The sequence below is a fragment of the Odocoileus virginianus genome, chromosome 20, assembly GCF_023699985.2.
Source record: "Odocoileus virginianus isolate 20LAN1187 ecotype Illinois chromosome 20, Ovbor_1.2, whole genome shotgun sequence".
Taxonomy (NCBI): domain Eukaryota; kingdom Metazoa; phylum Chordata; class Mammalia; order Artiodactyla; family Cervidae; genus Odocoileus; species Odocoileus virginianus.
This window is the reverse complement of record NC_069693.1, coordinates 5,992,050-6,016,100: the sequence shown is the minus strand read 5'-3', so window position 1 is coordinate 6,016,100 and position 24,051 is coordinate 5,992,050. Positions and strand designations below refer to the sequence as shown.

At 54.2% G+C, this 24,051-nt stretch overlaps 1 protein-coding gene across 8 annotated transcripts; it reads left to right on the top strand.

Moving 5' to 3' along the window:
* Nucleotides 1–24,051, top strand: KASH5 (KASH domain containing 5). 8 transcript variants are annotated; one of them, XM_070450526.1, is made up of 22 exons: nt 1–239; nt 343–433; nt 1,729–1,826; nt 5,117–5,221; nt 5,644–5,830; nt 5,914–5,973; nt 6,319–6,383; nt 7,550–7,616; nt 7,871–8,032; nt 8,294–8,411; nt 8,748–8,798; nt 14,796–14,873; nt 15,140–15,196; nt 15,665–15,724; nt 16,350–16,414; nt 16,583–16,670; nt 16,892–17,014; nt 19,430–19,488; nt 21,241–21,286; nt 22,746–22,810; nt 22,897–23,013; nt 23,114–24,051. In XM_070450526.1, the coding sequence occupies exons 1-22, from the start codon at nt 191–193 to the stop codon at nt 23,253–23,255; spliced, it is 1,953 nt and encodes a 650-aa protein (XP_070306627.1). In that variant the 5' UTR covers nt 1–190; the 3' UTR covers nt 23,256–24,051. The 8 variants fall into 8 exon arrangements, with proteins under 8 accessions (XP_070306627.1, XP_070306626.1, XP_020741272.2 ...); XM_070450525.1 differs by having other exon boundaries at nt 22,894–23,013; XM_020885613.2 differs by lacking the exon at nt 5,914–5,973.

Here is a 24,051-nt window from a genome sequence, read left to right as displayed (position 1 = left end):
GGGGGGGACAAAGGGTCCCTCAGGCCAAACTTCCCTTGCTTCCCACTTCACCCAAGCTTGAGGCCGCGGAGAAGACCCCAGTCTTGGGCACTTCCATCCAGCAGCCTTAATCCCTTCAGCCTTTATCGACTCAGCCAGTGCGCATGCGCCCGCTTCACCAGGCTGGGGGCGCGCCCGGGCAGTCCTACGCATGCGCGGTCTCATGGGTAACCATAGCGACAGGAGAGCGCCCTGTCTCGGTGTGCGCCTGCGTCCCGGGGAGGAGCCCGGGGGGGGCGTGGCCTAGACTCCTCGTGCCGTCCCGGTCCAGCCCCGGCACCTTTCTTTTTCCGGTGGGAACAGCGCACGCGCGTCTCCTGAGGACCCAACTGTCGTTTGTCGTTCGTGCCCCTCAGTTGTGTCCCGAGACTGGAACACTGCGACGTGGCTCCAGGTGCGCCCAGGCCGTGGCGAGGCTCCCCAGAATAGCCGTGTCAGAGCCCCTCCCTCCCGAAATTCTGGCAAGACCCCAAATCCTAGGGGAGAGTCCCCAGTATCAGGGCCTTCCAAGTCTTGTTAAAAGTCTTAAAATCCTGACCAGACTTCCTCAGAGATACTGAAAGGAACCCTTCAGGAAATCTCGTAGATGACCCCTGAAATCTTGTCAGAATCTTCTAGCAATGCCGTCAAACTTCTCCCTCAGAGACTGTCAGAGACTCTAACTGCTCCCAGGACTCAGGGGAGGCTCCCCAGAGGAGCTGGGAGCCTGGGCCTGGGAGAACCAGGAAAGATGCTGAGTCCCCCTGGCCCGTGAGGGACCTGGAGGTTGGCCAGGGTAGAGAAAAATGACAAGAAGCCAGGAGTTGTAGGAACCACTCGGTGCCACACCAGCCCAAGAGGCTGGGAACTTAGGCCTGAGGTTACTGGGGAACCATGGGAGGGCTGAAAACAGGAGAAAGATGGGGTTCAAACTCAAGCAGAAGGCCAACAGTTCCAAATACAGGCTGATGGGCGAGAATGTAAGTAGCCCAGGGCGGTGTGGGAGCCCAGGGACATCACCTAGCCCAGAAACGGTTTCCGAAGGAGGGGATGTGGGAGCCAAGACAGGAAGGGCAGGCAAGAAGGATGTCCCCCAGTCAGAGACCTGGAGGTGGGAAGAGCCCGCCCAGTTTGGGCAACAGCACAGGGTTCAGGGTTGCAAGTGGGTTTGAGGGTGGGGGAGGCAGGTGGGATCAGGTCAAGCCGGGCCTTCAATATCAAGTCCAAGGTCTCGACTCTCTTGGCAGGATGGACTGGAGCGGGAGACTGGAGGCAGGAGGCTGAGGAAGAGGCTGGGTCAAGGATTCAGGAGGGAAGGTTGAGGCCTGACCCAGAGCTGTAGGAAAAGAGAGGAGGGGACAAAGGAGAATCATAGGGCAGGAGGGACAGGGCTGGGGAACTTGACAAACTGGGGAAGAAGAGTGGCAGGAGGGAATAACCCCCACCCACCAGCCCGCTTTGATCTCTGCCGCCCACTCTTTAGGCCCCCATTTTCCCAGCCCACACCTCCAATCCATAAAGCAGGTCTGAACGAAAGCTGCTCTGGTCGAGGCAGGGATGGGCAAACAGGTTCTGAGAACCCAGAACGGCCTGGGGCACAGGAGGGGCAGGGCTGGTCCCCACCCTCGGGTGGCTGGTTGAGGAGGCCATTCCCCTGTTTGTCCTTCTAGGAGCTTGAGGAGCAGTCAGTCCCTTTTTGGTCCCTTCCAGTGACGGAGGGGAGCTGTTAGCTTCCCCAGCAGCTGCAGAGCAGCCAGGGTGGCCCATGGACATGCCAGAGGGCCAGGCAGGTGGCCCCGCTGCAAAAAGTAAGTGACTGGGCCCCTGTTTGTCCCATGGGAGGGTGGGGAGGGAGCAGTGGGTGAACAGGGCACCAGGTTCTGACTCAGGGACTTGGAAGAGCTGGCTTGGGGTGGCTGAGCCTACACTTTGAGGCAGGGTGGGATGCAGAGAATGATCCTTGATGAAGTGCCTGCTGTGTGCCAACCTGTCTTTTGGGGAGGCCAAGCTGCAGGAGTAGAAACCTCTATACGCATGTGCCCGCTGTCTGCAGCGCCTCCTTCAGTGACCTACAGACTTACGGTCACTTCTTGCAGATCTCTGCTTTCTGTAAAGGAGCTGCCCTGTTTCTCTCTCTCCCCTTTCCTTCATTACTTTTCTTCAGAGGACTGACGTCTCTTCATCTGTCTGTTTAGACTCTGTCTCTCTGACTAGAACGTGAGCTCCACAGGGCAAGCTCCGTTTTATTCATTCAGTATACCCAGTCCCTGGAGCAGCATTGGCCAACATGCAAACCATATATATATATATACATACACACACACACATAATTTTAAATTTTGTTAGTAGCCACACTGAATTAAAAAGAAAAAAGAAACAGACAAAAGGGATGGCAATCATAGTATGATTTAACCTAATACATCTAAAACAGTGTCCTTTCAGCATACAATCAATAGAAAAATGTACTGAAGTTGTTCTTTTTTTATACTAAGTCTTCAACATCTGGCTTTACACTAACTTTACACTAACATGAGTGTGTGCATGCTCAGTCACTTCAGTCGTGTCTGACTCTTTGCAACCCTGTGGACTGTAGCCCACCAGGCTCCTCTGTCCATGGGATTCTCCAGGCTAGAATACTGGAGTGGGTTGCCATGCCCTCCTCTAGGGGATCTTCCTGACCCAGGAATCGAACCCGCATCTCTTGTGTCCCCTGCATTGCAAGCGGATTCTTTACCCACTGAGCCACCTGGGAAGCCACTTTATACCAATAGAGCATCTCATCTCACTCTCACCACAGTTCCGGTCTCAAGAATCACTGTGGCCATCAGCTGTCCTGCTGATCGTGTTGCCCAGGAGCAATGCCTGACATATAATAGGAACCCAGTTACTAACTTTTGAATGATCAGATGGACACAGACCAAATGGGTGTGAAAGTAGCTTCAGGAGGAAGATGTTGGGTTGTCCTTTCTGCAACTCATCTATTAAACAGTGAGAGAGCCCAAGGGAGACTCCCACCCTAGAGGAGAGACACAGCCCCTTTCTTAGAGGCTCCTAGCATCCAGCCTCAAAGCCAGTGTCTTTTCTCTCTGGCCTCAGGAAGCTTGCCAGGTAGGAAGGCAGAAGGCAGAGACACCTGGGCAGGCTGACCAAGTGACCAGCATCTGAATGTGTAAACTTCATGTGCACCAGCAGAGGGCGTGCGGCCACTGAGGAACCTGTGGCCAGCTTTGGGAGACTCCCAGAGGAAAGGGAGGGACACACCCAGGAGAGATGGAGACTGAGGAAAGCAGGGGATGAAGAGAGAGAGAAAGTGACAGCGGAGGAAGGAGAGAGAAGCCTTGGAGAGTGGAGAGTCGCCGAGTTACGGGAGAAGAAGCACAGAGACCGAGAAGAAGATGGGGGTGGAGGACATGGAGACAGGCGGGTGGGACTTGAGGGCCAAAGAGATGGGGAGGAGGATGGAAAGAGTCGGAGACAAAACTGGAGAAAGAACAGGACAGACAGACAGGTAGAGACACTGAGGAAGGAAAGAGAACAGGAGAGAAGCAGAGCGACATCTTCCTGAGGGGCCCCGGGAGGCTGAGGGTCACATCTGCGCTGTAGATCCATGCAGCTCCTCAGACCCCACGACATCTGGAGCCAGGCAGTCCTGGGTGACCTCACTGGGCCGCAGGGTCCTCCTGCATAATGTAGGGGGGCACCATGTCTCCCCTAACTGTAGGTCCTGCTCCCTTTCCCTCAAAGCTGAAGTTCAAACCCGAAGGGGCTGAATTTTTAGCTCAATACAGAGAACCCTTGAAGAGTTAGTGGGATGAGAAATGGCAATCGAATGTTGAACATGTGACCTTGGGCAAGTTTCCCACTTGTCTGTGCCTAAGTATCCTAGCTTGTAAACGGGCTAATCATAGCAGCCACTGTGGTTCATGTCAAATGCTCAGAAGAGGCTTGGCTCCTAGTAAATGCTGAATAAATGTTCAGTTTTATTATTGAGCTTCCAGATTTTATTAATATCTTATCTCTTCTCTAGGAGGGAAGTAACCCCCACTCACCCACCCACCCATTTTCCAGAGGAAGAAGCTGAGGCTCAGAGAGACTGAGTCCCTTGCCAGGTTGCGCTTGAGTCTGCCAGACCTTGGAGCCTGCACTCGGCCCTCTGCTATACCCAGCTGTTCAGGGGCAGGGCAGGGAGCTTCAACAGTCACTTTCAGCCCTGAGAAAGATCCAGTGGGTCCAGGGGTGGAGAATATATAGGCTCATTCTATATCTTGGAGCATTTTTGAGTGCTTCTCTGTGTGGGCACAGTGGCTACAGCGGCAGACAGACCCCAGGATGTTCACATTGTGCAGAGGTGGGAAGCAGGAGGTGCTCTTCACTTACACAGACCTCACCCTCCCAACCTCAGGGAGGGGGAGGATCACCCTATCCACCCGTTTTACCGGTGGGAAAACTGAGGCTCCAAAAGGAAAAGAGACTTGCCCACAGTCCTGTAGCTGGAACTCGTGAGATCCGAACCACTCCCCTACCACTCACCCTGCGTGGATTGTCCCATCCCCCTTTGTTTCAGGCCCCAGCCCGTGGGCGCTGATGACGCCAGCCAGCCTCAGGGATGTGGGGAGGAGAGACCCAGCCCTGAGGCGGGCTGGGAGACCGGAGATGCTGTGGGCAGGCAGGATCGATCCAGGCTGCCCGCGTGTTATCGGATTGTTCCTGGCTCCTGGGCCCCCTTCACCCTCCACTTCTCCCAGAATCCTCTCTTCTTCACCCTCCTCTGCCCCTCGCCCCCTCTAAGCCAGGGAAGAGAGGAAAAAAGGCTATAAGAGTTTGTTCGGTATTGTGGGCTTCTGAGCCGATTGGACACAAAGGATTAGACAGCAGGGGGCCACTTCCTGGCCTAAAAGATGGGGGGGCCCACATTCCCAAATAGGGGGATGGGGAAGGTGACTCAAAGACCCTCACCTTGTGGCCCCCACCAGCCCAAACCCCAGGCAGCTTGGAATGAATTCCTTCCCCTCTACAGGAGCCCGGAACCAGGGTCACCCCTCTTTATTGTTCATCATCCCCCCTCCTCACAGATGAGCTGGCCCTCTTGTCTCCTTAGTGTACCTCTGGGACCAGGCAGAGGATGGGAACCTGGAGACACCGCTCAGCTTAGAGGAGCAAATACTCAACTCCACGTTTGAAGCTTGTGACCCCCAGAGAACAGGTCAGAGAGTCAAGGCATAATAAGGGATGGAGTTGGGGGGCTGGGAATTGGGGAGCCACAAAGAGAGGGATGGGTTGGGCTGATGTGGGTGACTGTGGGAAGCTTCAGAAAGGAAATGGATAGGGGATGGTGAGGGGAGGAAACTTGGGGGAGGAGGGTTAGCAGAGGAAGGCAGGGCTTTGGAGCCTGGGAGAGGGGGGAAGGGCAGCCACTGTGGGCCTGGTGGGGCTCAGCTGGTCCTCTTTGGTCCAGCTCTGAGGTGCAGATGACTGGGCCCCGTTTCCAGGTGACAACGTTGACTTGGGGAAGAGAAAGGAGTTGCCCAAAGGCCACAGTGCAGGGGTGCCACCAGCCCAGCCAGTGGTCCACACCTCTTAACCCCTCTCCTGCCCCAGCTTCCCTCACAGCCTCTCTGTCCCCAGGCACTGTGGCTGTGAGCCATCTCCTAGCCTACCTGGAGGCCGTGACTGGACGGGGTCCCCAGGATGCTCGCCTCCAAACACTGGCCTGCAGCCTGGACCCCAATGGGGAGGGCCCTCAGGCCACCGTGGACTTGGACACCTTCCTGGTGGTCATGCGGGACTGGATCACTGCCTGTCAGCTGGATGGGTGGGTCCCCGCACCTCCATCCCCCACCCCACCCCTCTCCGAAAACCTTTCCTGAGCTCTAACCTCATACCTGCTTACCGCAGCCAGCACCCTTTGGACACAGGGACCTGCTGTGGTTGGAAGGAGGCTGAGAAGAGAGAAAAGTAGCGACGAGGTCGGGGTGGGAGGAGGGCCCGAGGACAGAGTGCCTGGGATGGGGAGGCACAGGGAGGCTGAGGGCAGAAATAAAAGGGGCTGGAGAGAGGAGAAGGGGGATGTTGAGGGGCTGACAGAGGCCCCTCCCCATCCCTCCTCCAAGCGCAGTCCTTGCCCCTCCTGCTTTTCCATCTGGCCCCAGGCACTGGCCATCTGGCCTCACCCTCCTCCCCTCCTCCCCGTGGTGCTTGCTCTCACCTGAGCCGGCCCCTCCTGCCATCGCCCGCAGCCCAGTCAGTGGCTGCTCAGGACTGGGGGCTGCAGGGGCACTAAGCCTCGTGCCTTTGATCCAGGGGATCAGAGCTGGAAGAGGAGGCGGCCTTCGGGGGAGCCCTGGCCTCCCGGCAGCTGCCATCTGGTGAGAGTGCTATATATAGAATGAAGCAGGCAGGCCCAGGGTCAGACAGTGGGGGCACTTCCCATGGGGGCAGAGCGGGGGACAGGGCTGGACCCCAGGGACGTTTGTTCTAACCTGGCTTTCTAGGCACCTTCGTGACTGCCTCCCCACCTGCCCTGAGCTTTGGGGTTTGCTTTTTTTCGCCTCACTGGTTGTTTTCAACTCCTCCTCCTGACACCAGCCCTGTCCAAAGGCCCCTCTCAACTTTCACCATCATCACCCCTCCCTGCACTCTAGTTCCTACATCCTCTGTCCCTCTGGTCTTGTCCCCACCTCCCGCCTGGCCTGGGCTCAGGCTGTTTTCTCAGCCTAAACTTTCCATGTCTTCCCTCATCTTTCACTCAGGGTCGGGAAGCCCTGCGGGGGGAGGCCTGGGATGCTGCAAGTGAAGGTCCCTTCCTCTCCAGCATCCTCAGCACAGACCTGCATCCCTTCCCTGTAAAAATCTGATTATGACTCATTACCTGCCCAGTTGTTTTGTCAGTTGATTTGCTCGCCATTCTACCCTAAAGCCTTCAACACAGGAGCTGCTCCATAAAAAAATGCTGGTGTTACTGGTGTTATTTCTCCAGCCTTATAAAAACAAAAACCAAAAAATAGAGCTTTCTTGACATTCTCTTGAACCTCCTCCAAACTTGCTTGGAGGCAGTCAGGGGAGGGTTATGAGAAGGGGAGGAGATGTTAGCTCTGGTGGAGGAAAGACCCCTTTGAGGCTGAATGGGGAAAGGACAGGAGGGAGAGGCTGGAGGCCAGGGCGGAGGCTGGGGTGAGGGTCCAGGGGAAGAAGGCACAAGGCAGGAGGTGGGAGAGAGCCAGGACGGCCCAGGGGCTCGGTGAGTAAATGGAGGAACTGAGAGGAGAGACAAAGTTCAGGGCAACTGAGCTGCTGCCCAGGGTCAGGCGTGATGCATGTGGCGTGGTTGGACCCCCCAGGGTAATTAGCCTGAGCTCAAGGTGCCCATGAACAAGAGGCTTTGTGGATGGTGGTATAAGTGCAGCCCCAGGAGCAGGTGGGATCACCCAGAGAGAATGCGCGGCTGGGAGCCAAAGGAGGATCAAGGTCAGAGTCCAGGGCTCACTAACATCTCAGGTCACCCGGGAGCCCACTACCCTCTGTCTCCCTCCAGGATGCCCAGAAGTTGAGGATCCGGCCAATCTGGAGAGCTTCGGAGGCGAAGACCCCAGACCTGAATTGTATCTATCCTCAGCCCCTCCCTGCCCTTCCCCTGCCCATGCCCTCCAGCGGCCTAGGGCCCAGGGCCTGGCCTAGGGCCTAGGGTCCTCCAGGGAGTGGGTGAGGGAAGCAGGTTGGGCTAATAGCTCAGGGAGAAGAGGACTGTCTCCTGATTGTCTGGAGGAGCCACATCTCCCCGCCACCGACACCTACCCAACTTGGGGAACGGAGGCCAGGGCTGCGGACAGTGACCCTGCCCCTTCCCTGCCCCCAGGCCCGCCACGGCCGACCTGCTGAGCAGCCTGGAGGACTTGGAGCTCAGCAACCGCAGGCTGGCTGGGGAGAATGCCAAACTGCAGCGCAGCGTGGAGACAGCCGAGGAGGGGTCCGCTCGCCTCGGGGAGGAGATCTCAGCCCTGCGTAAGCAGCTCCGCAGGTAGGCTGGGCCCGCGTCCACCCTCCTGCACCCTCCCAGTCCCACCTGCCCACAGGCCCAGGTTCCCTCCCACTTTCTTTGTTATTTGAGGCAGAAACTGGGTCTCTGTCGCCCACTCTGTCTCTTTCCTTCCTTTTCTCCTTGGGTCTCTGTCCCCCTCTTCTCCAGGTCTCTGAGATTTCTCTGTTGCTCTGAGGGGGTCCACCTCTGTGACCTCTGTCTTCCTCTCTCTCCTGTGGCCCTCCTCCCTGCCCCCACCAGTACCCAGCAGGCTCTGCAGTTTGCCAGGGGCGTGGATGAGGAGCTGGAGGACCTGAAGACTCTGGCCAAGAGCCTGGAGGAACAGAACCACAGCCTTCTGGCCCAGGCCCGGTACACGGTGGGTTTCAGGCAAGGGGTGCAGAGTTGCTCTCTTCCTCGCACTTTCTTGGAGTCTGAGCAACAGAGCCTGACTACAGAATGGGAAAGGGCAAAGGTCACCCGGGCTTCCTCCCTCAGTCCTCTTCCTGCTCACCCCAGACTTTGAGTCGGATGCTTGCCATCCCTCTCATGTCAAAGGGGGACAGCAGGAGCCAGCAGGGCTCCTCAGGCCCGTTCCCCCAGCCCTGCTCCTCCATGACCCAACCTGAGTCATGCTCCCAGGGGTGGAAGAAGGGCAGCGTGGGGGCAGAAGGGCCCAAAAAGAAGCCTTTGTTCTCTCTCTGGGCTTGGTCAGGAGAAGGAGCAGCAGCGTCTGGTGGCCGAGATGGAGACTCTGCAGGAAGAGGTGAGCTGAGGCACAGCACCCCCTCCCACCCCTTCCCCGGTCCTCAGGATCTCCCTGCCCACTGCCACCTCAGCCAAACACCCTTCAGTCTGGTCAGGGAGACCCCAGGATCCCAGTAATGTGTGAATGTCCCTGAAGGTCATGTGGCTACATGTGAGGACTGCTACAGCCAATAAGAGTGTGGGGCACGGGGCTGACTCCTGGCTTTAGTGAGGCTGCCGACATAAGCCTGGGCCAGTCCACCTCTCTGTCTGCGTCAGTGTCCTCATCTGTGATAAAGGGCAAAATAACAGAACCTCCCTGGTTGGATTGTGTGAAATTTAAACAAGGGGATTCTTGTAAAGCCCTAGGCACAAGGCATTACACATGGGAAGAGCTCACTAGAGGTTAGCTGTTATTGTTCATGTATTAGTACTTTTTTATGATGGGAAGAAAACAGGCCTTATAGTGAACCCTGATTCAAATTCCATCTCTGCCACTTGCACAACAGACAACCTGTAGGCCAGTGACCTCCCCTTCCCAAGCCATAGGTTCATTCTGTAAGAACAGGGGACAAGGGTATCTGTTCATTAGGATTGTTGTGGGAATTAAATGGCCACTGTTACCCCAGAATCTCACACATAACATGAACAGGCCCAGTCCAACCTCAGGTCTGATTCAAGCCTCATTCTATCCGAGACAGAAAACATTATCTTACGTTAATTCTGGGTCCACTTAGTCCTTTTAGGGGGAAATAAACCCCACACACAAGGTGGCATCTAAGCTGCTGGAAACCCACGCAGCGTCTCAATGCTCCTCACTCAATGTCTGTTCTCTCTGCTGGTCACAAGATTGATGCTCTTTGTCCCATCTGGTCCTCAGCCTTAGTCACCACTGCGTGCAGGCATCCAGTGGGAGGCTGACATTGCCTTCTGGTCTCTGGGTGTACCGTCCTAACTGCATGGGATGGTGGTGGCCCTCGTTTGGACCCCACGACCCAGGAATACCCCTGGGGGTTCTCCACACCCTTGTGGGGGCACAGAGGAGGTTTAATTGCTTTCTTGTGACTTTTTCTGGGCCTCACTGGGCCTTCTAGGCTTTAACTCCTCACACCACCACCTCTATTTTGTTACTCATGTACATTGCTGGTTCACAGACTGAGCTCGGAAACCCCTCTCTCAGATTCTCAGATGTCCCAGAGGTTCTGTGGTTCAACTATATGCATCCTCCTCTCCAGCCCTCTAACCCTTTGCTTGGGGCTGGCCTGAAGGCATTTTCCCTGTTTTCCTCTTCTTTGACTCTCCTGAGCTCCTCCCCCAGCCCTGAGAATGTCTGGCCCGTCCAAGCAGTGGTACTCATTCCATCTGTTATCTGTTCATTAGTTCCCCCAAATCTCTTTGTCCTATATCTGTAGTACGGCTTTTACATTCAAACCAAAAAGTATTTCACTATTGTTTCCTGGCTGTTTCATAAAATTCTCTCTGTTAGGGCAGGACAGCTGCCATGGTGTGAAGCATGGGCTGCAGGCAGGATGTGACTCTTCCTTCCAGAACATTTTTTTTTAAGAGTAAGGAGAGGGACTTCCCTGGCAGTTCAGTGGTTAAGACTATGCACTTGTAATTCAGGGGACATGGTTTCAATCCCTGGTTGGGGAACTAAGATCCCACAAAAAACTTGAAAATTTAAAAGAAAAAAAGAACAAGAAGAAACTTTCCCTGAAGCCCCATGATGGGGCCTCCCTCTTATATCTCATTGGCCAAGAAGACAGTAAATGATTATGCCCAAACCACTCCCTGGCATGGGTAACACAGCCACTGATAGGTCTGGACTACTTTGAGCTCCGGGGAAGAAAACGGCAAAAAAATTGCAGCTTCAATATGAAGAACATTAACTGACAAGAGGTTTTGAAGGTTCTGGGCTAGTCTGGCAGCTTTTTGGCTTGTTTTTCTGCCTGTGGCCTCAGGATCCCAGATGGCTGCAACAGCTCCAGACATCATGTTCTCACTCAGAGCAGGACAAAGAGGGACAAATGCTCCTCTCGTGGCTCTCTCTTTTCATCAGAAGGAGTTTTTCCCGGAGCACTGCCAACTCCACCCCTGCAGCAAGAGACTTCTCTTACATCTCACTGGATCACGTGACAAGAGAGGCTGGGATAATATCTGACCTTCCTCTGCCTCTGCAATGGGAGGCAAGCGAGTAAGAGGCAGTGAGAATGGCCTCTGGGTTAGCTGACCAGCCGGGTGTCCGGAATCTGCTAAGATTTCCATCTTGATTCACCTCTAAGCCTGGGGCTGGGACCCCCTCTCCCCCACCCCCGTGGCGAGTGGACCCCCCAGGAAAGCAGGGCAAATGGCAGTCAGCGGTGGTCTCTCCTTCTAGCCCAGAAGGCCTGCTGCCAGATCAAGTGCTCTGAGCAGCGCCTGGGACATCCTCGATGCTCGATGCTCGATAAATCAGCTATTCTTGGCTCCCTCCCCCTACCTTTCCCCTCTCAGCAGCTTGCCTACAGAGCATCTATAGATCGAGTTCTCAAGTTACAGCAGAATAATGTTGGAGTAAGGGACACTCAGACACTCAGCTTTCCTACAGACCCCACAGAGCAGGCGGGGCTCAGGTTACTGCAGAAGAAGCCGGAGCAGCTGAGTAGCCAGGTTCCCTGCCTAGCGGCCCAGGATCCAGCCTGCAAATCCCAGCCAGGTGGGCAGATGTTGACACAGCATTCCTGGCCCCGTCCTTCCTCCGCCCTTCACCTGGCAGCCCAGCCCCGCTGAGACACAGAGAGGAGGGCAGCTGACGGAGGACTAGGAGCTGAGCTGCGCTGGGGTGAGGGAAGAGCTGGCCTTGATTTCCCCAGGGGCACCAGAGGGAGGGGTGTGGCCAAGGAAGGTTGACTGCCTCTGTGCTTTCCCCGTATGGAAACTCAGTGCAGGGCTTCCTGTGGTTAAGAATCCACCTTGAAATGCAGGGGATTCCTGGTCTGGGAAGATTCCCCATGTCTCCAGGCAGCTAAGCCCCTGCACCACAACTGCTGAGCCCACACTCGAGAGCCTGCAAGCCGCAACTGCCGAGCCCACATACTGACTGCAGCCCTGGAAACCCGCACACCTAGAGCCTGTGCTCCACACGAGAGAAGCCACTGCAATGAGAGACCCACACACTGCAGCTAGAGAAAGCTGGCACGCAGCACTGGAGACCCACTACAGCCAAAAAACAATAAATATTTTAAAAAAGAAAAAAAAACAAGGAGAGAAACTCAGTGCAGCTTGCTAGGCTTTTGGTGCCTGGAAGCTCTAGGCTAGAACTTGGTCCATTTTATTCTCAGGTCCCATTTTTTGGCTGGTGTGAGCTGCCCTCTGTTTTCCCAGATAACTATCCTCTCCCTTAAGGACTCAGCCTCAGCACAACCTCCTTGAAAAGCCCCCAGAAGGTTTTTGCAAGGAGGTTGTGGGAGCCCACAAGGTCCAGGTCCTAGGCCTCATCAGAGTCTACCTCAGGCATTATTATCTTATGTTTCTTGTCGGTCTCCACTTCTAGTGATGAGCAACTTGAGATGAGGGGTGAAGCTGGTTCCCCATTCTCACCCAAGCTCTAGAGGAGAGTGAGAGCTAAAAGTGCAGGATTTGGAATCAGACTTGAGTTTGACCTTACTGTCCATGTGAACTTGGTCAAGTTTCTTAGCCCCTACACTCCTTAATTTCTTCTGTAAAATTGGGGATAATGACAGTGTAAACATGAATAGTTGGGACAGCCAGACTTTACATTCTTCCTGAAAGGCACATGTGATGCAGATGTGCCATTATTGTTGGCATTGTTATTGTTGTGCCATTATTGTTCAATGATGTTGAATATCGTTGTTCAATTGCTAAGTCATGTCTGACTCTTTGTGACTGCATTATTGCATCACGCCAGGCTCCTCTGTCCTCCACTGTTTTCCCAGACTGTGTTCAGATTCACATGCATTGAGTCGGTGATGCTATCTAACCATGTCATCCTCTGCCCCCTCTTCTCATTTTGCCTTCAATCTTTCCAAGCATTGGGGTTTTTTCCAGTGAGTGGGCTCTTTGCATCAAGTGGCCAAAGTATTGGAGGTTCAGCTTCAGCACCATTCCTTCCAATTAACATTCAGGATTGATTTCCTTCAGAACTGACTGGTTTGGTCTCCTTGCAGTCCAAGGGATTCTCGAGATCTCCAGCACCACAACTCAAAAGCATCGATTCTTCAGCACTCAGCCTTCCTTCTGGTCCAACTCTCACATCCATACATGACTTTTAGAAAAACCATAGCTTTGACTGACAAAGATAGCAGAGTAGCACCCATGAAATCTTCCTGCCGAAATATTGAACAAAAATCTTAACAAGGCCCTGGATCTATCCACCAGTTTATAGAAAATAATGAGGCGGGAGGAACATGAAAAAGGTCCTGCACAGGAAACAAGAACACAGTAAAGCAGTTCTACAGGAAAAATAACCTGGTTTCTTCTACAAATGAAGGGCCTGGAAAAATGCCCGGATTGGGAGGGTGGAGGAAAACACTGCCAGGTGAAATGAGACATTTCAACTAAAAGCCATGGTGGACCTTGTTTGGATCTTCATTCAAACAAACTAAATGTGAAAAAAACATTTGTGAGACAACCAAAACCGAAAAAGAGCACTGGGTGTGCGATGATACGAAGGAATTATTACTGACTTTGTTAAGAGTGATCATTGCATTGTGGTTTTACTAAAGGAAAAGTCTGGAGGACACAAATGCTGGAGTAGTTACAGGTGAAATAAGCCTGGGATTTGCTTTAAAATAATCTGGTTAAACAAAGCATACTCTTGGTGAATAGAGAAGAAACAAACCGGAAAAATGTATGTAATTACTGAAATTGGGTGACAAATAATGGGAGTTCATAATTTTTTTTTTTTTTGGCTGAGTCTAGTGGCTTGTGGGATCTTAGTTCCCTAGCCAGGGATTGAACCCCAAGCATTTGCAGTGAAAGTGCAGTCTTAACCACTGGACCACTGGGGAATTTCCAGGTTCATCACACTATTAGCTTTACTTTTGTGTGTTAAAAATTCATAATACAAAGTTTTAGAAATATCTTTTTAATATAACACCAAATTTTGGTATATGCCAGGCATTGTTCTAAATGTGTTTGTGTTCATTAACACATACTAAACATGTATTTGCATGAATTCCCACCTATATAACCTGGGCAGAGTTGCTCAGTCTTTCTGTGAGTCAGTTATTTTTATCTTTATTTTATTTTATCTATTTTGGCCACACCTCGCAGCTTGCAGGATCTCAGTTCCTGTACCAGGGACTGAACCCAGGCCACCGTAGTGGAAGCATCAAATCCTAACCACTAGACCACCAGGGAACTCTCCTCTTTATCTTTAAAAGAGGGCACAGCAGTAAGTTAACACCGGCAAGGTGCTCCGTAAATGTTAGCAGTAATTATTAGTTCATTTAATCCTCACATGCATCCTATCATATCTCCATTTTTGCAGCTGTTTTTATTTTTTCATCTGCAAATCAGAGCTGAGATCCTATAGGATGGTTGGAGGGATTAAATGGGCTGAAACATTAGGAAGTGCTGAGCACGGGAAATAGGGGGACAGATAGAGGAAGAGATAGTAAGGGAGTTTGGGATGGACATGTACACACTGCTGTATTTAAAGTGGATAACCAACAAGGATCTGCTGTTGCATGTGGGACTCTGCTGAGTGTTGTGTGACAGCCTGGATGGGGTGGAGTTTGGGAGAGAGGATACGTGTGTATGGGTGTTCACCTTCACTGCTCACCTGAACTATCCCAGCGATGTTAATCGGCTGTGCCCCAATACAAAATAAAAAGTGAAAAAAAGCCTTAGAAAGGCTGCCATTGAAGGAGGATTAAAGCCTCATCTAAAAGGCTCAGAAAAAAAAAGTGCCAAGCATGAGGCCTGATGCACATCAGGTGCTCAGCACATGTCTTCTCTGAATATTAACATGGCCATTCGCTGAAGTGACCGTGACCAGGGTCCCTTCTTCCAGAATGGGAAGCTCCTGGCCGAGCGGGACGGAGTGAAGAGGAGGAGTGAGGAGCTGGTCTCAGAGAAGGACATCTTGAAGGTGCCACCCCTCTCTAGTGGCTTGACGATTTCCTACCTCCCCGAGACCCGTTTTTACCCTCACCAGTTTCAGCCTCTGTGATCTGGTGAGATCAGGGACTTGACTCAAGCCCTCAGGTTCCCAGGGCCAGTGGGCAGCTCACTGAAGCCCCCCTCGGTGTAGCTGACATCTAGAGATGTGAAGGGAGGTTGAGGAGAGGAGCTCCAGGGAGCGGGATAGGCCGGGGAGGGCAGACCAGACAGATGGACAGGCTCCTTCCTTGGCAGCGGCAGCTCTACGAGTGTGAACGCCTCATTTGCCAGCGAGATGCAATCCTCTCCGAGGTGAGTGGGCTGGAGGGAAGCATGCCTTTGATGTGTCTCCTGCCCCGAGTCCACAAAGGAAAGTCCTCCTTGGCTCTAGGGCTTCCCAGGTGGCACTAGTAAAGATCCCGCCTGCCAATACAGGAGACATAAGAGACGCAGATTCAGTCCCTGGGTTGGGAAGATCCTTTAAAGGAGAGCATGACAACCCACTCCAGTATTCTTGCCTGGAGAATCCCATGGACAGAGGAGCCTGGCAGGCTACGGTCCACATGACTGAAGTGACTTAGCCATGCATGCATACTAGGCTCTAATCCTTTGAGACTCAGCCCAGAGAGGTCAGAGGGTTTCCAGGGAAGCTGATGCTCTCTTCAGGTCTCGCTCTTATCCCAAGCCCATCCCACCCATCCGACTCCCCTTCCCCCCGGACCTGACCTCAGGGTCTTTGGTGGGTTGAGCTCAGCCTCAGTCAGCTTTGGGCTTTCCCAGCGCACTCGCCACGCGGAGAGCCTGACCAAGACCTTGGAGGAGTACAGAGCCACAACCCAGGTAAACCCCTGGCCCAGCCACACTCTCCCCGCTTCTCTTCGGCCACCTCTGGGATGCCCTGCCGCCTCCTGTGTCTGATGATCTTTTTCCGAGTCTCCACCTCTTGTTTCTACCGTCACTGCTGACTGACTGTGTGTCTCTCTCCCTCTCTGTCTCTCTGCATTTTCACTTTTCCTCTGTCCTTCCTCTCTCTATACATCTCCATCCCCCATCCACTTTCGTTCTCTGTGAGTGATATCTCACAGCATCTCCCCTGCTGCTGTTTCTGTATCTCTGCCTGGCTAGTTTCAGTCTGCCTCTCTCTGGGTCAGTTCGTCTGTCTCCTGGGGTGACTCCTTTCTCTGTCCCTTGTCTTTAGAGTCTCTTGTTTTCCCATGTGTTTCCATCTCTGCTATCCTTTTCATAGTGTTCCTGACTGATAGGTTACGTTCTGGGTTCCTGTTGCTCTTTACCTCTCTTTGCCTTCCTAAGTTTCTGCTCCTGTTTCTTCCCCTTCTCTCCTTGTCTGTGTGTGTCTGGAGGATCCTAAAGAAGTCAAAGGAGTGGACCTGACCTTGGAGGAGGAGCTCAGTCATGGGGCTGGGGAAAAGGCAGAGCCAGGGGTCCCTCACTCCTTCCTTTGCAGGAACTGAGGCTGGAAATCTCCCACCTGGAGGAGCAGCTGAGTCAGACCCAGGAGGGGCTGGATGAGTGAGTAGAACAACGGGGAAGGTGGAAGCAGGAGGGGAGCCCAAGGCCAGGGAGCCCCCACCATGGCCTCCAGCCCCAGGGTGGGCAGGGCAGTAGCCTCAGCATAGGCTGACTGACAGGTGCTGGGGGGCATGGAGGTAGCCTTCCCCCTCCTGACTGTGTGGCCAGGCTATCCGAAGGAGCCCAGGTGAGGAGAGCAGACTGCACCAACCTAATGCCGCCGTCGCTGGGTGTGGAGATCCAGGCCATTCAGCAGGTGGGCCTGACACCCCGAGAACACCCTAACCCACCACCAGCGGCAACTCTGACCCCGCCCTGACTCCACCCCGGCCCAGTTCTCCCAGGACCACCTCATCCTTAACCTCATCCCTACCCCAGTCCCCACCTCACACCACTAACCCCCCCCATCCTCTTGCCTCAGCCCATCCCCATCCCACCCCTGACCTTCTGCCTTCACCGGCCCCTCCCCGGCCTCAGAAACGAGAGGAGACAGCCGTCGATCTCTCCAGCCCTCTGTGTGGAGTGTGGCCGTGGGAGAAGGTGGTCAGTGAGACGGATGAGGAGGATGAACTTCCTCCTGAAACCCCAGCTGAGGAGCAGGTGAGCACGGGAGGGTCCTGAAGACCACTGGGTCCAGGGGCTGGGAGTGGGGCCCAGGATGCCTGCACTGTTCCCCATCCTATGGGCAGGTGTGGACTGAGGGCCTCTGGGTGCTGGCCTCAGAGCCTCTGGCCAGACAGGACACCACCCCTGCCCTCCAGGGACTGGCCTGCTGATGTAGAACTGAGCCAAGCAAACATGCACATTTTTCAGAGAACTGGGGTGGGGTGAGAGTCAGGGCATGGTCAGTTGCTGCTGGTGGTGGGTTAGGGTGTTCTGGAGGTGTCAGGCCCACCTGCGTGGGGGTGGTGATTGTTTCCAAAACACTTGTTAGAATCACCTTGTTTAAAATGTTACTACAGTGGAAAGGAAGGAAGTGAATTTTTCTTCCTGATACCATGTAGGTACTTTAAGCATTTACCTTTTGAATATAAGTCATCTTTAAGAAAAAACTTAACAAGCCCACTATGTAACCCTGAATCCAATAATAGCCATCATTTTATGACTTCTGTAATTACCTGAACAATATTTCAAACCTCATTTGAAACAATGAAGACAACTCATCTTCAATGTTCACAGTTGAAAAGTGAGATTTGTAATCTATTAGTGACAGGAGGATTTTTTTTTTTCCTTAAAAGAAAATACTGCTAAAAGCTCTGTAAACAATGCTTATTGTCTTGAAAATTATATTGCTTCCTAGCTGCTCACCACCCTTGAAAGAAAAAGTTTCTCTGTTCACTTTTTCCCTGAGTTGAAAGAATCTTCTGTTGGATTCCTCAGTGCCCTCTCCCACTCTCTCCGTGGGGCGTAGGCACCCTCATCCCTCACCCTGTTATTCTTGGGAAACTGAGGCTCAGAGAGAGATCACACAGCTTGTGGGGGGCACAGCTGCATCCCTCAGGGGAAGCATACATTTTAACAATGACATTTAATTTTGGCTGTGCTGGGCTTCATTGCCGCGAGGGCTTTTCTCTAGTTGAGGCAAGCGGGGGCTACTCCCTAGTTGCTGTGTGCAGGCTTCTCATTGCAGTGGTTTCTCTTGTCGAGGAGCATGGGCTCAAGGGCAAGAAGGCTTCAATAGTTGCAGCATTCAGGCTCTGGAGCACAGGCTCAGTAGTTGCGGCACACGGGTTTAGTTGCTTCTCCATATGTGGGATCTTCCCGGATCAGGGATCAAACCCGTGTTTCCTGCAGTGACAGGCAGAGTCTTTACTGCTGAGCCACCAGGGAAGCCCCGCAAGTGTGCATTAGAGCTTCTGCTGAGAGCTCTCAGACGCCTCCTGGAGGGGAAAACTGAGCCAGGCCTCTGTACTGCCTGCATTGGGTCCTGGGGACCCCTTGGGGCTCAGGATCTGATAGAGAGATCATGAAAATGGGCCATCCCAATGCACGATGATCTGTGTGCTGGGGGGTTGGGGGGTGGGCCCTGGGGAAGCCCAGAGAAGGAAGTGCCTGTGTGGAGTAGGAGATACCACAGGGAAACTGACGCTTGAGTTTATTTTGAAGAAAAAAGAGGGAAGTTAAGTGGTGTGAGAAAGGAGAGGTCCTCCAGGCAGTGGGAACAGTATGTGGTGAGGACATGGGAGCGTGAAACCACATAACATGTTTGGAGGGTAGAGGGCAGTTGGGGGTGACTGGCCAGAGATGAGGTAAGGCCGGATCATAAAAGGAATTCCCTGCCAGTGAGGCTGAGAGGCTGTGCATGGGGAAGGGCAAGTCAGCTCTGGATGGACTGCACAGAAAGATCCCTCTGGGGCCACATGGGAAGCTGGGAGGCCAGGGAGGAGGCTGGGGCTGTGGTCCAGAGTTAGAGGATGAAGCTGGAGCCAGGCCAGGGCCTTGGGATGGAGAAAAAGGGACAGGCAGAGAGAATTAGCCAGGGGAGACAGAGCTGCCCACTCACCAACAGGGGGCTGAGGGCTCTGGGTTCTGGAAAAAGGGGTAGACAGACAGATGCTGAACTCACCTTGTGACCCCCAAGGTGAGCACCCTGAGGGATGGAGGATGCTGCCCTGGGGGCAGTGGGTACACAAGGGTGGAGCTCAGTGACGCATTTAGAAAGGTGTCGAGTTGGTGGTTGAGGCCACAGGCAAGGCTGGATGTCTCCAGAGAAAATGGAGGGGGACCTGGGTGCCCACGACTGGGAACCTGGGAGGAGAAGGGTGTTGGAAGGGAAATGCTGAGCCTCTTTGGGGCCCAGATGAGAGTGAGAGGCTTGTGGGAGTGTGAGAGGTTTGGGGGGACCTGAGCTGGTCGCAAAGGAAAAGGGGGTCCTAAAGGAAAACTCCTGGTCCAGCTTCAGGCTTCTGCCCCTGGAGGGAAGGTAGAGCCACCCTCGAGGAGGAGCCCGGAAGAAGGGCAGGTTTTAGAAGCAGGTGGTGAAGCCCAGGATACCTAAGCTTTTCTTTCCCACAGGGAAACTTCCAGGGAGAGTCAGCGCACCCTCAGGAAGGAGGGGAGGAGCAATTGACGTGGTAAGGAGACTGCTCCTTCCTGAGCCGTCCCTCTGCCCCAGGGTGACTCTGATGGCTGGAGTACAGGCCTGGAAGAGCCCCGAGCAAGGCTTACACAGAGGCGTGACCTGTGGGCCCCTTGCTCGCACAGAGGCGACCCTGGGCCTGCAGACGGGAATGAATCAGGCCAGCCTTACCCCCAGACGCTGATAGTTCAGGAGGACATCTAGCCCCTGATCCCGCCTGGGGGGAAGACTTGAAGGAGGCCCTGCTCGGGGTCCTCTGGGAGTGGTATTCGTATAGGAGAACCCTAGGCAAGAAGACAGTCGTCAGGCAGATGGGACAGCTTAGTCACTCAGTCACTGTCACTGAACACACTTCTCCAAGGCCCCCAAGGAGCACTGGGGCAAATGAGACCCAGATTATGCCCCAGGAGAGCACTCAGACTGCTGGGAGACCCTGGGGTGTCTGCAACCACACAGCCTGGGTTCAGACCCCAGCTTAGTTATTTTGTGATGGGATGGGGAGAACCCCTGCCTTATGATTGTTAATTGACCATTAGGAGGCTCATGTGCAGCCTCCGAGGATGTAGAAAGCACCGGATGTCTGGGCCCACCCTCCTCCACGGGGCCTCTGCCTTCCTGCAGGGGCTCTCTCTCCCCGCTCCCCTCTTTCAGGCTCCTGGCTGTGACAACTAATGAGGCTGCCTGCCACGGCCTCTAATTGGACTTGTCTGGGAAAGCTGAGATTGGGCGGGATGGGGGGCCCCCCCCCGGGTGCTGTGACCCTCCCTGCATCACCAGGGAATGGAAAGAAGACAGCGCTGAGCAGCAGCGGGGCCCAGGGCTGGTGGAGAGGCCGGGCATCCCAGTCTTCCTGAGGTGGGGGAGGGCAGGATGAGCTGCAGAGTGGGAAGCTGGGAGTGAGGGAAGTGGTGAGTGTGTGGCCCAGGGCTCAGATGCTGAGAGGAGCCGGGCCCCCCAACACGTGGAAATCCCAGGGGATCAGACAGCTGGGGATCTGACTGGACCGAAGGCTGGAGCCCTGTGAGCCTGGGTGCCTTACTGAATTGGAGTTGAGGAAACAGCTGTATCCTGAGGGTGTTGGGTCTGAAACTGGTAGCTAAGGCTGGATGACTGGATCCCTGGTCCCCAGTGAAGGTGGTGATGGGTGGTGCAGATGTCTTGGCCTCCAAGGAACATTGGGGTTGGGCAGCTTGTGTCCTGAGTCCCCAGAGAAGTGCCTGTTTCAGGGACTCAGGCAACTGTGATCCCAGCGGGCACAGAGGCTGGGGCTTGCACACCTAAGAGAAATGACTTGGGATGGGGGCAGGGTCCACAGAGTTGACTTCTGGAGTCAGGAGAGCCTTAACTGGAGTCCCAGTTCTCAAAGAAGACCCAGTGAGACCCAGACTCCCTGAGCATGGCCCAACCCACCAGGAAGGAAGCTGGGGCAGGGGGCAGGGTCTCAGAGATGTCTGAGAACTGGAAGCCTCCGATCACCTGGGGGACCTGCTGGGAAAGGAGAAGCTGAGAAAGCCAATAAGGTGGAGGGGCCCCTGACCCTTTAGGGGTCACACACAGACTCTCTGGAGAATTTGGTGAAAAAATACAGATGCTAACCTACACACAACTGTTTGCTCGTGGGGCTCCAGGGTACCCTCCAGGTCCATGTATGTGAAGGCCCCCTGCTTTAAAGGTTCTGCCACACAGCTGGTGAATGGGAGCCAGGCAGGGGAGACAGATGCTTGCAGTGACTTTCTTGTCGCCCCAGGTTACCCAGAAGAGAGGAAGAGGACGGAGCAGAGATCCAGGTCATGGTAGGCAGTTCCCAGCACCATTCCCTCCAGGCCCTCAGATGAGGCTGCTGTAGTCACAGCTCCTCCCCAGCCCCTGCCCACACCCCCAGGCAGACAGAAAAATCGTTTGGCCGAGAGTTAACAATGCCCTCACTGTAGCTAATGAGAGCAGACGGTGCTGTAGAGGGAGGCTTCAGGCCAGTGGGCAGCCAGAATGTTACCAGGGGACCCCACACACAAACACTGCACACTGGGCCGCAGCCTCTACGCCACAGACGTGGCTGCACCCCTGGATTGCAGAAATGCACACTTATGTGCGCCCACACTCCGGAAGAGCCAGACCCTCCCCAGCCAGCCCAGAACTCCTGGGGCACCGCACCTGTCATAGCTGCCCTGCCCGGCACCATACACACCAGCTCCTTTGCTCCTCAAAGCGGCAGGTGACAATCCTGGTTCTCCGGCAAAGGAAGGGAGGGAAAGAAACGTGGTGAGGTCAGAAGCCCAAAGGTGTGCCAGCTTCCGTTCTGGGGTCCTGGGACTCTTCAGGGTCCACATTGACCAAGATGCTCTTCCTGAGCAGCCTGACCCCAAAGCCCACCTCTTTCCCACCGTACCACACTCCCATCCGTGGAGACTGGGGCCCACCTCAGCTTCCTCACTGCTAGTGTGACAACGATCTCACCCAGCTCCCAGGTGGGGGTGAAGGTTATAGATCGCGTCATAAAGTACCTGGCACAGAGCAGATACATGGTAGGTGGCAGTGGTGGAGACGGGCTGAGGCCGGGGTGTTGCTGGAACTCCTCATTTATTACTGTATTGTTACTGCTGTAGTCATCGTCCACAGACCAAAGGCATGCGTGAGAAAGCCTGAGCTCTACAGAGGGGACACCTTTCAGAGAGACACAAGGGGAAAAAACGAGAAACATGGGGGATGAGGTAGTAAAGTAAGGAGTATTGGAGGCTTTAATCTTAAAATACCTGCTGGGCCTGGTGCAGGGCAGGAAGACGGACCCAAGGAGTGTCCATGCTGAGCTAGGCCCAGCCCAGGGCTGGGTTCTTGGAGGAGATAGAGTCTTTGACCTCAGGGAGCTTGGGTACTTCCAGAATCAGACAGAAAATGGAAATAATAATATTGAGTAGCTCACATAGTTATTGAGTGCTGTCCACCAGGCATTGTTCTAAGCCCACCTCCTGATAGTTTGGGTTTTGCCCACCTTCATTCTCCACTTCAGCCCTTTGAGGTGGGCGTCGTCATCACCCCTCTCTGGCAGATGAAGAAAGTGGGGCCTGAGTATGTGGGGCAATGTGCAGGTGACACGTGTCAGGGAAGTGGCAGAGCTGGGCCCCCAGTGCAGCAGCGTGTCTTGGGGAGGCTCTCACACTGAACCTCTGTGTCCCGCCCCCTTCCATGTACTCACTTCTGCCCAGTGCGCTGACCTGAGACCTCGGGGTCTCAGGTTTGTCTCCTTTGTCCTTCCAGGTGGACCTCCCCATCCATCCAGGAGACTCACACCCTGAAGACATCCTCGGAAACCCTCCTGAGAGGTAGCAGGACCCAGGGGCCTGGGACGGGACTTGGGGGCGGAGGAGAAGACCAACACCATTGCCCTGCCTTCCTTTCTCCTTAGCAGCCCCTCAGAACCAGAGCTGCAGCAAGCCCTGGTGCCCGTGGTGAAGGAGCTGGTCCCAGTCAGGAGGCCGGTCTGGGGCCAGCTCTGCCTGTGCCCCCCGCGCCCCCAGCTGCTCAGGTGCACCCCACAGCGTCTCCAGAAGGAGGGTGGTGGTCAGACGTCGGGGACACCACAGGCTCCCGCGGGCACCACCAAGCACTGTGCTGCCTCCCTGCAGGGTCGCCCGGCTCCTCCTGATCCCGGTGCCACTCCTGGGCCTGCTGCTGCTGCTGGTGTTCACCGCCACGCTGCTGAGCCAGTCCCCGCCCCCCACGTGGCCCCACCTCCAGCTCTGCTACCTCCAGCCTCCTCCAGTGTGAGCCATGCCCCCACCCCTGCAGAGCAGTGCGTAGTTCGGTGACTTCCTGGGGCTCTTTCTACTGTTATTCTCATGGTTGTGCCACTGTGCCTTGGGATTATCCCGCTGTCAGGGACCCCAGATACAGTGCTCCAGGAGCCACACCCCTGTACTGGGTTTTTATGTGAAGTCTCTTGGTTTTTTAATGATAACAAAACACTAGGGGTTATAGTTTTCTTACAAACCAAGTCTGAAGAAGGGCAGCTGTCAGCTCACAGCTCAGTCTCCACAGCATTGGGGCAGAGTGCTGTAATTCTCTCTACCTCTCTTGGCCCTTCCCTTGTGCTCAGGAGATGACACTGTAGCTTCATAAGTGATGTCTGCAGGGAGAAGGGGACACATCCCTTCCTTTTTATAAAGAAAAGCAATAGCTTTCCCAGAGCCAGCAGCAGACTCTGCCTTGTTGGCCAGAACTGTTCGGCATGACCACTCCTCACTGCAAGGGCAGCTGGGAGACTCCTGGCAGAAAGAGGGAGAACAAGATGTGGGCCAGGCATACCCACACACAAACACAGATGTCGCCAACAGCCAGCAGGAAAGGATGTGCCATTTGTTCCTTCAGCTAATTCTTAGTGATCATCTATTTGCCATGGCTAGATCTTAGAAGACAGTAAAACAGACCCTTCAATGCCAGGCTGAAGTGTTGAGTTTTCTCCTGAGGATGACAGGGGTTTGGGGATGTTTTGTTACTTGTTTTTGGTTATTTACTTTGTATTGAGCTGTAACTGACATACAGTGATAAATGGACAAATCCCAAA